The following is a 15,732-nucleotide window of genomic DNA, read 5'->3' on the forward strand; positions in this document are numbered from 1 at the left end:
TTACCTAGAGGTCTCTGTGGCTGAGAATTGTAGGAAGCTCCCCAAAAATTACTGCAGCTGTAGAAAACTTGGATGAACAACCCTTCCTAAATAATCAAAACCATTTAAATGTATTAGTTCATTTATGTTTCAAACATCTATAAACGGAGGATTCATTTCTCCAGTGAAAACCCTCCTTAGACCCTAATGCTTTAGCACTATTGAACTTGTTTCTAGTCCCCAGGTTTGAACAAACCATAATATATTGCTGTTGTAAAGGACAGAATTAAGCTTAACATATTATGTATATGATTTCGTGCAGCCCCTACAAGGCACTGTAATTCCTAGACAGATGGCTTGCTGTAAGGAAGTGAAAAGGCATTACCCTTTATGCATCCGCTCTCCAGGCTAGCAGTTTCTTCCAGGTATTAAAAATTGAGTTTGTTCCCCTGAAAAAGCACTTTATACGTGGAAGCTGACTCAGACCCCAGTGACACTGGTTGGAAGTGGCACCTCCCTGGAGCACAGCTAAGATGGTGTAATTTGAAGTGGCTTCTGCCCAATGCCAGGCAGCCGTCAGCATTGAGAGCTGCCGTAAATTCCCTCATGCTCTTCACGCAAAAATAACTCGCCCACAGATGCTGTTTCTGAGCATGTGAGGAGACACTGGTTCCTGTCCCAAATCAACAGGGTTAAGCCTGTGCTGATGGTCAGCAGCATGGTAGTCTTCCCCACACCACATCACAGAGGGGGTATGCAAAGGAGCATCTGGAGACAGATCCTAAAGGATTACCCAAATTCAGGGTGAGCCAGAGCCTTCCATCTCTTAACCATACCCCAGGGACAAGGGAGTCTCCTGGAAGAAGCAACGGCTGATGTTGAGCCCTGTAGGAACAGCATTTCTCAGCTCTATTAAACACAGAGGATGAAGGGATGGAGTTGGGTGTATGCTCAGGTGATGCCAACCCTGTGTGAGACCAGTAATGATGAACATGGAACGGACTTCACAGCCTGTCCCCTCCTTACTGAAACAGGCCACCAGGAGCAGCCCAAGCCCAGCCTGCTGCAAGTATAGCCCCACAGCAGCCTTACATCACCCAACCCAAGCCCACGTCACCCAAGCCCAACAGCACCTAGCTCCATACATGGTCCCACAGCCACCCAACCCCACAACACCCAGGATCACCAATCACACAACCCCACTGCTGGCACCACACCATCCAACTCCACATCACCCACACCCAATACCACCCAACTCCATACCTGGTCCCACAGCCACCCAACCCAGCTGGTGGTCCCACACCACCCAACACCGCATCACCCAGGCCCAATACTACCCAGCTCCATACCTAGTCCTACAGCCACCCAACCCATTGTACCTGAGGCTTACCACCAGCCAAGCCCACATCGTTCAGGCCCCACACCACCCAGCTCCACACCTGGTCTCACAGCCACCCAACCCCACTGCTGGACCCATACCACCCAACACCACATCACCCAGGCCCAACACCACCCAGCTCCACACCAGGTCCCACAGCCACCTGACCCCACTGCTGGCCCAACGCCACCCAACGTGACATCGCTTAGGCCCAATCCCACACAGCTCTATATCTGGTCCTACTGCCACCCAACCCCTTGTAACCCTGGCCCAACACCACACAGTTCCATAGCTGCTCTCACAGCCACCCAACCCTACTGCTGGTCCCACACTGCCCAACCCCACAGCACCCTGGCCCAGCACCACCTAGTCCCACATCACCCTCACCCACCACTACCCAACCCCACATCACCCAGGCCTAAGCCCATACAGCTCCATAGCTGATCTCACACCGCCCAACCCCTTGTAACTCAGGCTTACCACCACCCAACACCACATCACGGAGGCCCACCACCACCCAGCTCCATACCTGGTCCTACACCACCCAACCCCACATAACCCTGGCCTATGACTGCCCAAGCCCACGTTGCTCAGGCACACCACCACTCAACTCCGTACCTGGTCCCACGGCCACCTGACCTAGCTGGTGGTCCCACACCACCCAACCCCACAGCACCCTGACCCAGCACCATAGCTGCTCCCACACCACCCAACCCCTTGTAACTCAGGCTAACCACCACCCAACACCACATCACCCATGCACCTCCACCACATGCTTCCACACGTCATCCAGGTCCCATGTGCCCCCTGAACACCAAGCCCAAAAGCCCAAGCCCAAAAGCCCAAAAGTCCAGGCCAAATCACCAAAGTCCAAGCCCAAGCCCAAGAGCTCAAATGCCCCAAAGCCCAAATGCCCTTTAAAAGCCCAGGCCCAAGCGCTGAAGTCCAAGCCCAAGAGCTCAAAAGCCCCAAAGTCCAAAAGCCCAGGCCCAAGAGCTCAAAAGCCCAAAAGCCCAAATGCCCAAAAGCCCAAAAGCCCAGGCCCAAGCACTGAAGTAAGCCCAAGAGCTCGAAAGCCCAAAACTCCAAAAGCCCAAGCCCAAGAGCTCAAAATCCCAAATGCCCGATAGCCCAAATGCCCAAAAGGCCAAAAGCCCAGGCCCAAGCCCCGAAGTCCAAGCCCAAAAGCCCAAACGCCCAAAAGCTCAAACGCCCGAGCGCTCATAAGCCCAAAAGCCCCAGCTCAAAAGTCCAGGCCCAAGCACCCAAGCACCCAAGCCCAAACGCCAAAACTCCCAAACGCCCCAAAGGCCCCATGCCCCGCCCCCCCGGCCCCGCCCGCGCACGCGCAGCGCCCCGCCAGGCCGGCGCACGCGCACCTCCGGGGGCGGGCCGGGCCGGGCCGCGCGCTTTGAACGGCGGCGGCGGCGGGGCCGCATCGCGCCTGCGCGGCCGCTCTGTCAGCGCGGGGCGGGCCATGGCGGCGGGCGGCCGCGGCGGGTTCCGCGCCCTGGCGCTCGGCGTCTCCTTCCTGAAGTGCCTCCTCATCCCCGCCTAGTAAGGAGCTTCCCCGGGGCGGCGGGGGTGGCGCGGCCTGCCAGCTCCCGCGGCGGCCGCTGGGCCGCGCCGCGCCGCTCCCTCAGGGCGGCCGGGGCGGGGAGGGGGCCGCGGGCCGGCGGGGCCGGGGGGGGCCCCCGTGTCCCCTGGCGTCCCCGGGGCCGTGTCGCCGCCGGGGCCTTGGGGCAGCGGGGCGCGGTGGGTGGCAGCTTTGCTTTTGTGTTCGCAGCCCGTCCCGCCTGGCTGGTGCTCGGGAGCGCCTTTAAGCGTGCTGAAACATTAACGCTTTTTTTTTATTATTTGAAAGGCGCGGTAGGGTTTTTTTATTATTATTATTCTAAAAGGCACTGTGGCTTTTTTTCTTCCTCAAAGAAAAAAATCGCTGTTAAATCACTTAGAACCTGCAGTTTTTACATGAATTGTCAGAGAAGGCCAAGCTATAAATACTTGGTGCCCTATAGTCACCTGTATGTGTCCTTGGCACAAAGTCCGTGCAGCATCTTTGTTAGTGTTTGAGTTAACTTGGTGCAAATCTTTCCCTAGAGCTGCTCAGTGGAGGTTTCCTGTTTTATCTGCCTGCAGTGATGTGCTCGGAAATGTTTCTTCTTTAAGCGTCTGTATGTGACTCTTAATATAAACCTTCTGTAGTTATTCCACAGATTTTGAAGTGCATAGGAATTGGCTTGCCATCACTCACAACTTGCCCCTCTCTCAGTGGTACTATGAAGTAAGTACGTGTTGGGGGAATTTTTTAGCTCTTTATGAATTGGAGGCGTATTGGGTATGTCAGCCTATGTGATTGCTAGAGGAGAAAGCCTTTTATTTGCAAAAGAGATACGTCAAGGATACTGATGGTTGGCAGCTGTAATGCAGCGGTACAGAAACATATGCCAGTCACGATTTGTTAGCCCTGTGTAGCGTGCAGTTAAAAAATGAGAATTGTTTGGGGAAGCTGCTAGTACTTACGAAGGCAAAATGAAAAAGGCAGTTAAGGCACATGGATTATTAGGAAGGCTGTGTAACACAGAAGCAAATTGCATGGTAGTCTTAAATTGCTGTTCATTTTGCTCTTGTCGTTAATGATACACGGTTATCACAAGAACGAATCATATAAATGAGTATATATGTAATGAAATCAATCACCGTATTAAACTTTTGAGCCTTTGCTGGTGCGCTACTAGCATTTATCAGTTCTAATCTAGATTAATCACCTTTAAGTTCATTATAAACTCAGCCTACACAACTGGGTTTTAATCTATTTTACAAGTGCCTTCTGGAGTTCTGGAATAAATATCACAGTCTCTGGTATTCCTCCACCTAAGTGTCTGGAAACTGTATCTAAGAGTAAATGATTTGTGCGGGTCAGAATTTTGAAAGGCTGATCCAATACCGTAAAACAAATTTCTGTGATGATCCCAGTGCCAAAGCATAGCATGCCTTTCGGCAGCATGACATAAGCGTTTGGGAACACGCATGCTGAGAAATATGCCCTGTCCCAACCTGCTCTGTTCCTCCTTCTTTCTCTTCTATTTCTACAGCCAAGGAGTTAATTGTTGATCAGAGCACAGCAACTGTCCTTGTGGGAAAAGATGGCCCGATACTGTTAGACCTTAATAAGGTCTTACTAGAATTAAGATATACTGACTAGTGAGTAAAAATAATTTTGAGGCTGTGACAAGGCTGTGCTGCTGATTCCTCTAATATAGACCAATATTCACTGTGAACTATTTTATTGAGAATTTTTTAATATAGGCCCTATTACAGAAAGTTGATTTATAAAGAACAGACTGGCTATACTGGCTAGGTGCAGATACACAAAATGCCATTTAATCTTTTTCTAGTAATCAAGACATGCCACCCCTCTGCCAGTACTACAGAAGGGCTGAAATCATGTGCAACACCATACAGCTGGCTACTTTATTGGGAAATAGTTTGTGTTGAATAGAGGCTACTGAGATAAAATACATCAGCTGATTTGCTGTCATGAACTGTACCTGAAGGGCTGTAAACAGCATGAATTGCGTTCAAGTATTTAATCTTATTTTGTCTTTAGGCAACTTCAGAATGGACCCTGGATTATCCACCGTTTTTTGCCTGGTTTGAATACGCACTTTCGCATGTTGCCAAGTACTTTGACCCCAAGATGTTGGTTATAGAAAATCTAAATTACACCAGTCATGCAACCATCTTCTTCCAAAGATTTTCCGTCATTTTTACAGATATTGTTTTCATATATGCAGTTTACGAGTAAGTCTGCTTGAGTCTTTAAAAGTCTTTGCTATTTATTTGTTTCTGTAAAATTCATGTTTCTAGGGAGTTCTTTATTAAGTTCTTAACATTCTGATTTTAGGGACAGTGGATAGTATTTAATATATGGACTTTTTCTAGAGTAACAACAAACGATTATTTGTACAGATAAGCTTGTAAATGCATGGAAATATCAAAGGTGCTTTAACCTATTCAAGGAGAAATTTGGAACACGCTGCTGAACACAAGGTAAGTTGTTCTTGGAAATGCCATTACTGTGTGACCAGGTTGTAGACATCCAGACATTAGCTGCTGTTTCACACGTAAGTGTTTTGTTTCTGTTGTTGGGTTCATTTTGTAGGAGTTGCAGGACAGCCTGCATGCACTCAACTGTTTTTCTTCTGTTACTTTTTCATATTACTCTGCTCTTCTAGAGTAGGAGCATAAAGGAAGCTTCTGGCAAAACATGAGTATCATCAAATACACAAAATCACTGCACTGTTTTTGGTTTTCGGGATGATAAACTGATTATTCCAAGTCTAATTCAACAATATTAAGATTGCATGTTTTCAGTGTGCCCTGACTTTGTGAAGAAGTGTTTATCTTGCACCTAAAGAGTAGAGAGAGGTGAGGTGGTTTGAGTAGTATGTTGCCTACCTTAATTGTTTGGCTCTAATGGTCTTCCCTTGTTTTGTTCTGTCTGCTTAAAGTCTGGGTAGGAAGTTCACTGTTGCATTGGAGCACTACCTAAGCTCCTTCATTTACTTTTATTTGAAATGGGCTGGCTTTGCATTGTGACTTTTTTCCCTTTATTGTTTTTACTCAAAGATGAATGAATGTGCTGCCTTTCTTAATAAGGCTCTGCTAATAGTATTTCAACACAAATCATCCACAACTTTTTAATCTGATCTAACCTTATCTTCAAAAATAATATGGACCATATGGCTTCATGCTGCGAAGTAATAAGATGTTTTCAACCAACAGAAATAGCTCATAATATTGGGGGGGAGTCAGAGGTTAATATCCAACTGAGGACCTTAGATACAACTTGGAATGTTGTCTCCAGATGTAGCAATGCATTGTTCATTCATGAGAAGTCAATAGCAATCAGGTTATGACAACTTTACAGTTATTACTGAATATGAGACTTGAACCTGAGACTGAGTTACTTAATGTAAGCTTTAGCGTGCGGAACACACTACAGCTATTGAAATCTAAAATCCTTTTTTTTACTAAACTTTATATGTGACGCTGTCTTCTTATGATGAATTTGGCAAGAATTTTATCGTTGCTTTTCATCCTAATAAAATAGCTAACTTCATGTTAAGTGCACTTCTCAGCTCTTAAAAGCAGAGATGTTTTTGTTGGCCGTTTCAGTTAAGACTTCTGTTTCTTCTGCTCTTGTTCAGGTGCTGCAGGTGTGTAAATGGAAAACGAGCTGCAAAGGATATCCTGGAAAAACCAACATTTATTCTTGCTGTTCTGCTCTTGTGGAATTTTGGGTTGTTAATTGTGGATCGTATCCTTTCCAGCCAGTGCTGGTTGTTTGTGGTTTAACAGCCTGTTACAGCATGTGGTATTGTTATGAATATTATTATTACTATCACAGCAAGTAACACTACTGTTTGGATTTCTGGGGTTAGTTGAATAACTTCATGTTTTCATTAGAATTATTATTTGGCAAAATGGAAATTGTTCAGTTTTTGGTCTGATATGCCAGAACTGCAGGGGGACCAGTCTGGCAGCAGCATGGCTGTTCCTGCTGGCTGCTTCTCGTCTGCCTGCCTACAGAATGTATTAGCAGAGAGCCACTTTTTTTTTTTTTTTTTTCCCCCCTTGGGTGTGGTTCTAAGTTTGTGCTGTGGCAAGGAAAATCTTGGAGTGCTTTATGGTTGGATTGTATTCCATTGGTTAATGTTACATGAGAATTAGCAGGTTTTTAAAGAGGATATAAAAATAATTCTGGAAAGGCCAATTACTGAGTCAGTCTTGACACAATGTTGCATTGATCTAGCTGAAGAGGGAGCAGAGGGGGAAAGCAACAGTAATTCTTCTATAGGAACGACTAGCTTTCTTTGTCCCTGTCCCTACCCAAGTTGCCTACTTACAGCTAGTAGGTAAGTGAGGACTGCTGTCTCCATCCATTAACCAATGTGTGGGAGGAAACTAATACTTAAAAGATTAAAAAAAAGAAAGGAGAATTAACCTTCTTTGGTTTGTCTTATATAAGTTGCCCAATACATATGTAATCAGATTGTTATGTTTCACTTCTTCAAGATAATATGCTAGTATATTTAGATTTTGTCTAAGAGTACTTACAGGTAAGGTTAAATAACACTTTGTGTCTATGGGGAGTGAATTTAAGGTTGCTGTCTTGATTTAAGTTCCATTTTAATTTGAATCTATTGTTTGTAAGTTTGAGTCTTCCCCAGAAAACTGATGAAGATGAAGATAAAGAAAGCTTGCTTTATTCCTTTCTTAACTCAAGTTCAGATATTCACTTTCAGTACAACGGCTTTTTGTTTGGGCTGATGCTTCTTTCTGTTGCTCGACTGTGTCAGGTAAACTTGTGTGGCTCTCTTCTGTTGGCTGCCATATATTAGGTGCATTAATTCACTTCATTGGACTGCCCATACTGAAGGCAGTGGGAGAGGCTTGAAGGTGAGGTGTGCTAAGCTGGATGTCTTAATTACTTGTTGAGTTTGGGGGAAGAGGAGAACTTGAAACTCGCTGTAATTGCTTGCTGTTGCTGCAGTGTTGCAGTTCCCTGAGAGGAAACTAAATTCCGTGTTATACCTGAGCAGTGTGGCATGGTTTCGTGCCATCTTCTCTTCTTCCCTGTCACCAGTCCCTAGAAAACATACTTCTGGAGCTATGGGGTGGTGAGGCTTACCCCAGTGTTGCAAGTATTGTGTGACAATGTAGTTTCCTTCTCCATACCTGTTGTGCATAACACTGCTGAGTGTGTAATTTGAAGTAAATACTCCTTATTCTTTTTATGCCTATGATATAAATGTCCTGTCACCTTAGGAGTACAACAGAGGACCATTAGACGTTAGTACAAAGAGAGAGCAAGTAGAAGAACTTACGTTCTGTTTTATTTTCCTTTTAGAAAAGATATTTGGAGGGCGCTCTTCTGTTTGCTGTTCTTTTGCATTTCAAACACATCTACATGTATGTGGCCCCCGCATACGGCATTTATTTGTTACGATCCTATTGTTTTACTGCAAATAATGCAGGTAAGATGGGGGTTTTTTCTCTCTTGCTTTTGGGGGATTGTGTTAATTGTGGGGCCTGGGGAAGACTCAAGATGTGCAGATGCCATTGGAACAAAATGGCTGTGGGTCAGACAGAAGTTCTGCTTGAGTCTTTAAAAGTCTTCGATATTTATTTGTTTCTGTAAAATTAATGTTTCTAGGGAGTTCTTTATTAAGAAAACCCAACAGGAACAAACTGCACACAGCAGTTTGAAGCCATAATATATTCATATCTAATATTAGATAGAATTAGCAGCTATTTCAAAGTCCTTCTTCAAGTTCCTTTCCACTCCTTAGCACGGAAACATGCCTGATATTCCTCACGTGAACAGAAATGGTATTATGTTGAAAGAGAAAATACCAAAAGGTTGTATAATGCAGGAGCTGCAATGCGGAAGAAATAAATGCAAACTAACTGGTGAAGGAAGCAACCGAATATATATATTGGCATAAAAGGCTATGTGCTTCTTTTAAATGGATGCTAGCAATTCACTGCTGGTGTGGAATGCTTTGTCTCCCTTTTAGCTTGTCACAGTAACTGTTTTCATAAACTGTTTCTTGCAGATGGATCCCTGAAGTGGAGAAGCTTCAGCTTTCTTCATGTAACTCTTCTGGGACTGATTGTCTGTCTTGTTTCTGCTCTTTCATTGGGTCCCTTCATAGTATTGGTAATAACCCCTTTTTCACCTGTTATTCCCCTGAACTGTTAGAAGATTGTGTTACAGAAATATAAGCAGTGTCTCACCTAAAGACATTTCTTTTTTTATTTTTATTTTTTTCTGTAGGGCCAGTTGCCTCAAGTCATTTCACGGCTTTTTCCTTTCAAACGAGGCCTCTGCCATGCTTATTGGGCTCCTAACTTCTGGGCTTTGTACAATGCCATGGATAAAGCACTAACAATTTTTGGTACAGTATGCTAATCGCTGTTTGGTGCCTATTTGCAGATAGAGCTCTCTGGATTTTAGTCTTCCCCATTTAAAATGCAGGTAGTCAATTACATTTTCAGATTGCTTTAAATCATCTGATTATCTGTGTAATCCAGTGCATGTTTTTCACATTAAGTTTTCAACATTAGGTCAGAAATAATCATTCTTCTCTGCTGTCCTTTAAAAAAGAAAATACTTGGTCATATACTTAGTTCAGCTACTTAATTTTCTTCGTTAGTGTTTATCAGCTTGTGCTTTTTTCTTATGTTTTGGTTTTAGGTTTAAAGTGTAATTTTCTTGATCATACAAAAATTCCTAAAGCCTCCATGACAGGAGGACTGGTTCAAGAATTTCAGCATACTGTCCTCCCTTCTGTGACTCCACTGGCAACATTAATCTGTACCTTCATATCTATATTGGTAAGAACAAATAATATTTTTTGGAAACCTGATGCGTTTTGTCCCTAGTAGTTTTTATTTGATTAGCACACCCTTCACATGAACTTTAAGTTTAGGACGACAGTAAGTTTTCTTTTAAAAAAAAAAAAAACAAAATGATAAGTTATATTTATTAATATATTTCTTTATACACAATATTACTGTCTCAAAGTGTGGCTAAATTATAGTCCCTGTCAACTCTAGAACGGTTAAAAGATTGTTAAAAGTGTTCTTGGATCACAGCCACTCTGCGTGAGCTAGAAGTAACCTTTTGTGACAGAAGGTAGTTAACTAGGATGCCAGTAGAGATAGTGGTGGAACTGTTTGGGCAGCTTATGGTGTTCCTAACAGCACGAGCTACAGGCAAGCATAATGTTCTTAACACGACAAGCAAAGAATTAAAGGTTCAAGAAATAATTACCTGGATACAGAGTCTTTTTCACTCTAATGGGCACCTGGCCTTTAATGGGAAATCTTTGTTTCAACACCTTTGTAGTAACTTTGATAAACTAAGTTTAGTAGTGGCTTAGTGTCAAGGACAGTTCTTCCAACACAAGTGATAGGGAGCTGGCTGTGGTCTTTCAGTCTGCTTTTCCCCTCCTGCTACATTGATGAAGTCCTTCAGGCTCTGCTCGTGCATCCAAATAGATGCGGTTCTTCCAGTGCAACCTAATGCTTGGGCCACACAGGCACAACCTGGGTGCAGTGGTGTTTATTAACTTTGAAAAATCTCTTTGGACAATGGCTTGTGTTCAGGATTGCCAAACTTTTCACTGAAGTCCTGTTTTTGCCTGTTGTTTCTAGCCCTCTGTTTTCTGTCTTTGGTTTAAACCTCAAGGGCCCAGAGGCTTTCTACAGTGCCTTGTTCTTTGTGCGTTGAGCTCCTTCATGTTTGGCTGGCACGTGCATGAAAAAGCAATACTCCTTGCTATTCTGCCTTTAAGGTAAGTGTATTTTGTACGTAGTTGCCCAGACTGAACCTGCAGCCACTTGTTGAGGAATCCTCAAAGAGGATCGCTTTGTTTTCAGTGTATTTCCGAAAATGACCGTGTTTATGGAATGCCTTAAGCTGTAAAGTTTTAGTGCACTTCAAGTACATTAATTTCAGGCACAATTAAAATGTGGCCACCTTAGCAATAGGATGTGCTGATGCTAGTATAGCGTATGTAGGAAACTGGTGTGGTGGTAAACAGTATCTTTTATGACACACTGACACTGGCTTATACTTCACAATAGTTTGCATTGACAGAAGCTTTAAGTAGAGCTTTATTGGTGGTAGTAGCTGATTCCCATATCAGCTCTGTGGGGCACAGCAAAGCTTTGTGCTAACTTGCAGATGATCGGAAGAATAGAAGCATGTGGTGTTGGGGTGATTAAGCAATCAGTTTAGGAGTCTGACATAGGCCTACACACTACATACGCTCTTTTGTGTCTCTTTGCTGAGTTGTATTAAGATGCATAGTATACAGAAAATCTCTGTGTATTGATTCAGATGCTTTATTGCTGTTGGAATAATGCAGAAAAGCCCCAAACCCCAAAACAAACCATGCCTATGAAAGAGTGGGGTCCAGACTTTTGGCTGTATGTGGATCCGCAGCTCTTAAAAGAATTCATTTAGCTTCCCCTTGAAGCCTTTTCCTAGTGACGGCTTGGGAGTATGCTTGATGAAAGGTTTCTCTCATGTGGTATGGTGGACGCAAGCAGGCTACTTTCGTAGTCTTTTGGTTCTCCCACTGTTATTACCGCATTGTCCAGTACATTCATTGCACCTGGAAAGTCCAAGACCTGTTTGTCAAATGTGTTATGGCTTTGCCTTTTAAAGAGAAAATTGTCTTGCCTGGCTTGAAGCATTTGACGCTGCTGTCATACTCAAGCATGGCAAGTATTTGTAGTTGATTTAGTTCTTCTTCTCTCTGAATAATTTAGAGATCTACTCTGTCAGGGACAAATGTAAAAATATTGTAGTAGTCTTAGCTGCCAGGCAGTTCAGGCCTTGATGAGTGCTGTGGTTCGTATTTGAAATGCTAGGTAGATTGTTCAGGAGCCAGGTGAGGAAAGGGACCTTCTGCGCTATGCTTGACAAGGACAATACAGTTTCTACCAAAAGGACTTTTTGTCTGCTTAAGGTAGATGTGAGGCTATAGTTTGTAAGCTGCCTGATCAGCATTGCTACAAATTGTATTTTCCTTGTTCAGAGATTTAGTGATGTTTAAACTCTTGAAGTGAGAATTATGGGAGGGAGGGAATTAACACTGGAAAAACAAAAGGAAGGAGATGAAACAGGGGTGACAATGCTGGCAGCAAGCTGGCTGAGGAAAAAGACCATTTGTAGGAAACTCCAGGTCTTTCTGGTGTGTTTGTTCAGTGGCTGTATGTTTTTTTGAGGAGGGGTTTCCTGGCTGATTTTCCTCCTGCATTTTTATATCTGAGGCCGCGTGGTTTGGAAGCAGGAGACTTCATCGCAGGTCCAGTGTTTGGAGAGACTGGGTTACTGTGAAACTCTGTTTGACCTGTTCTTCAGTCTCCTGTGAATTGTGTAGTGTTTTGCTGAAATTAAGTTTCTCTGCTAAAAGACAAAAGCGTAACATTCTTGTCATTTTTAGCTTGTTGTCTGTTCAGAGAGCCAAAGATGCTGGCATCTACTTGATTCTGACAACAACAGGGCACTTCTCGCTTTTTCCATTGTTGTTCACACCACCAGGTAAAGTGTTTTCCTTCTTTCTGTGCTTTCGTCTTACTGCTTTGGGTTTTTTTGCAGAGGTGATGTGGAGGTAACAGTTTTGGATTATTTTATGTAATACATTGAAAGTTGCAAAATACAAACTCTCCAGCTAGTGAAAAGAAACGGTTTAAAAAGCTGTGGAAGATGTGTAGGCTTTAAGTCGAAATAGGGGTGAGAAATTGTCATGGTCAGCATTTGTTGTCCCTCATTCTGCCACAGTTGTAGAAACTTCCCCCTGTCCAACATAACCATGTGAAACAAAAGCAGTAAAGACAATTTGAAACAACAAACCTGTCAGGCTGTTTTCTAGCTGACGACTACTTCATGCTATCAATAGTGTGCTTAAACTAAAGAAAAAAAAAAAATGCAGCAGCGTCAGTTAAAACCAGTATGTGTAGAGACAGATTTGTCTTTGTGACCAAAATCTGTTCTTTCCTTCCTTCAGCCCCCTCCTCCCCTTTCAATGAATTCAGGGTCTGTTTGCTTCACTTAAACCCTAGGCTGTCATAGCTACGACAGCATTGTAACGCTGTATTGATTGTGATGCTTCTGGGAGAGTTAAATTCAGACACTCACGCTCTTGGTCTGGCAATGCTGCTTATTTGCAGTAGTGAAGCTGCTTTGGGAAATGAGAAACTTCCTCTGCCTTCTCTATTACCTGATTTTTAACTAGTGTGCAACCTAGAACTAGAGAAGTGACTGCCCTCTAGTCTAATGCTCTAAGTTTCCCAGTGATTTCTGATTGCTTTTGAATAGGAAAATCTTATTTGCAGTGCTTTCATACACTGTAATTATAATTAGTGTGTTCAGTATGTTTATAGATAATTGAAGTAAGTGCATTGCAAATGTTTGGCATTTCCTTTAGTAAATACCTGTGCTTATTTTTAGATGTCCGAAGCAGTAAAACATTTAGTTCTGTTTGGAGAATATAAAGTTGGACAATGCAAGTGTAACTAATAGGATTTAAAGATGCTGCAACTTACATGGCTGAAGGGTTTTTTTAATTAATGTTAGAAGTATGTTCTGTTCCTTGTGTTTCAGAACTTCCAATTAAAATACTGCTTATGCTGCTGTTTACCGTTTATAGCTTCTCTTCGTTGAAATCTCTCTTCAGGTAATTAAAGAAACTTCTTTCCAATGCCAAGAACAAAACCATTTCTTCTGTCACTGGGAACAGTGTTGTCCTAAGGAGCAAACAGCACAGAAAACTGATGCTGAAATATCAAATCAAAGTGTTACTAGTCAAAAGATGCTGCTGCCTCTGCTCTCCTTTCAGGAGGCAAAGCTTAAATTGGGATTATTATAGCACATCCTTGCTATGTTTGAATTGTGACAGCTTCCAAGTAAATCCCCACCTGCTTGATGGTGCTGTTGAAGCATAAGGTGTAGTGCTGTAGCCAGTGGATTTGGCAGTCCTGGGTTAATGGTTGAACTGGATCTTAAAGGATTCTTCCAACCTAAATGATTCTGTGATTCAATTCAATACTGGAGCACTTACTACTGTGAGTTCTCTGGAGGCTGTTGATCTGTGCTAGCAGTTACAAAACTGCTGTGTCTTTTTGCAGTAGGACTTAGTATTTTAACTATGTGGAAGGGACAGGTTATAAATGACATACACTTACAAGCTGTAATTTGTCAGCGAATCTCCTGAGAAGAGGCTGGCTGTCAGGACCAGTTGCCCAAGTCATCCTGTGTATTTTTACATGCTGTTGATCTCTTTTAACCACTTGACCAAAGATAGTGCTTATTGTTATAACCTCTATTTCCTAAACTTTTCATGGCAAAACCAAGCTGTAATGAAGGATGTTGGAAATGCTGTAAGCCTCTATTCAGTACACCAGTCACCTGCTTTTTGTAGGTCATCCTGTTTCAACCGGACTGGTTATTATCCCCCCTTAGTATTCCAGAATTCAATCATTCTATCTGAAGAGCTCTAACTAAAAACCTCTGTAGGAGCTAGAGGTGGAGCTTTTGTAAGTTTCTTGTTCCTAACTTTCCAAAACAGATTCCTTCCAGAAGAACACGAATTTCCCTGTAAACTCCCTGCAGTCAAACCCCTACCACCAATGTCCTTTGCAAGAGAGATTGGCTCATAGTACATCCTACAGAAAGCTTGGGGGCGGGGGGAAGAAGTTAAAATCTGATGTTTCCAGTACAGCTTTGGTGTGTATATGAAGGTCTCTGTTCAGTTGCTCACTGAAAGATGTGAGGTGAAGCAGAGCAGCTGATGAGACTTCTACTTAGATTCCAAGGCGTCTTAGAATTTGGTGTAAAAGCCACATAAGGGGGGGAAAAAAGATGGGGTTTTTTCCTACTGAAGCTCCTTAGATTGTTATTTAAAGCCTTATTGTGAGCTAATGGGGGATATTCTTTGCACTGGTGACCAGTGATAGCTTGAAAAACAGAATAGTTAGTCAACATCATGTGGTTTAACTTTTTTTTTATTATTTTCATTTGTCTGGCAGGAGAGAGAGGCCTCTCCTTAACTGGCTTGAAACAATCTACCTCGTCCAGCTAGTGCCTTTGGAAATCTTCTGTGAAATTGTATTTCCTCTGACCCCCTGGAAACAGCACTTCCCTTTTGTCCCTCTGTTGCTGACCTCTGTGTACTGTGCTCTGGGTGTCACGTATGCTTGGCTGAAACTCTACATCTCTGTCTTGACTGAAAGAATTTCTGTTAAACAAAAGGCCGAGTAAAGCCACGGTGTCGGGACCAGTCCCAAGTTACCCCCCTGCGGGGATTATCCAGCACGGTGAGGGGTTGTCACAAGGACATACGACTCCTGATAAGACACAGCATACGTGTACCATCACCATGAGGGAAGTTTTTTGTCCAACACTTCTATACTGCCCAACGAGGATACCTCTGATCAGAATTGCTTGTCACAGTAAAGAGGGGCACAGTGAGATGCCACTTGCCATGGATAAACTGTGAAGCTTAATAAAGTCCAGACTTCTGTCTTGAGGAAAAACCTGCCTGGCTTTCCCATTCCTGTTTGTATTTGAATAAAAATTACTGTGGCATATTACCAGGGATCATTGCTGTGTAGGAGAGCATTGTAACTGTATTCTGTGGACTATGTAAATTAAAAACTTGATATTTTTTGTTTTGAGTATTTCTTGTGGGTTTTTTTTTCAGCTCTGTCTAAGCCCTGCTTTTGAGGGACACACGCACCAGTAAGGATGTAGTATCTAGCTGGAAGCTTGTCTGGATGCGTTTTGTCAAAAT

General features: G+C 43.2%; 1 protein-coding gene across 2 annotated transcripts; it reads left to right on the forward strand.

Annotated features, from left to right (window-relative positions):
* The first annotated feature begins 2,756 nt into the window (after window positions 1-2,756).
* Window positions 2,757-15,619, forward strand: ALG8 (ALG8 alpha-1,3-glucosyltransferase). 2 transcript variants are annotated; one of them, XM_055802567.1, is made up of 13 exons: window positions 2,757-2,914; window positions 3,563-3,641; window positions 4,968-5,161; window positions 6,571-6,680; window positions 7,655-7,722; window positions 8,274-8,400; window positions 8,983-9,086; window positions 9,204-9,324; window positions 9,624-9,763; window positions 10,586-10,725; window positions 12,385-12,482; window positions 13,545-13,617; window positions 14,969-15,619. In XM_055802567.1, the coding sequence occupies exons 1-13, from the start codon at window positions 2,835-2,837 to the stop codon at window positions 15,198-15,200; spliced, it is 1,566 nt and encodes a 521-aa protein (XP_055658542.1). In that variant the 5' UTR covers window positions 2,757-2,834; the 3' UTR covers window positions 15,201-15,619. The 2 variants fall into 2 exon arrangements, with proteins under 2 accessions (XP_055658542.1, XP_055658543.1); XM_055802568.1 differs by having other exon boundaries at window positions 2,785-2,914; window positions 3,574-3,641.
* Window positions 15,620-15,732: the final 113 nt, after the last annotated feature.

This window comes from Falco peregrinus, chromosome 4 (assembly GCF_023634155.1).
Source record: "Falco peregrinus isolate bFalPer1 chromosome 4, bFalPer1.pri, whole genome shotgun sequence".
Lineage (NCBI taxonomy): Eukaryota > Metazoa > Chordata > Aves > Falconiformes > Falconidae > Falco > Falco peregrinus.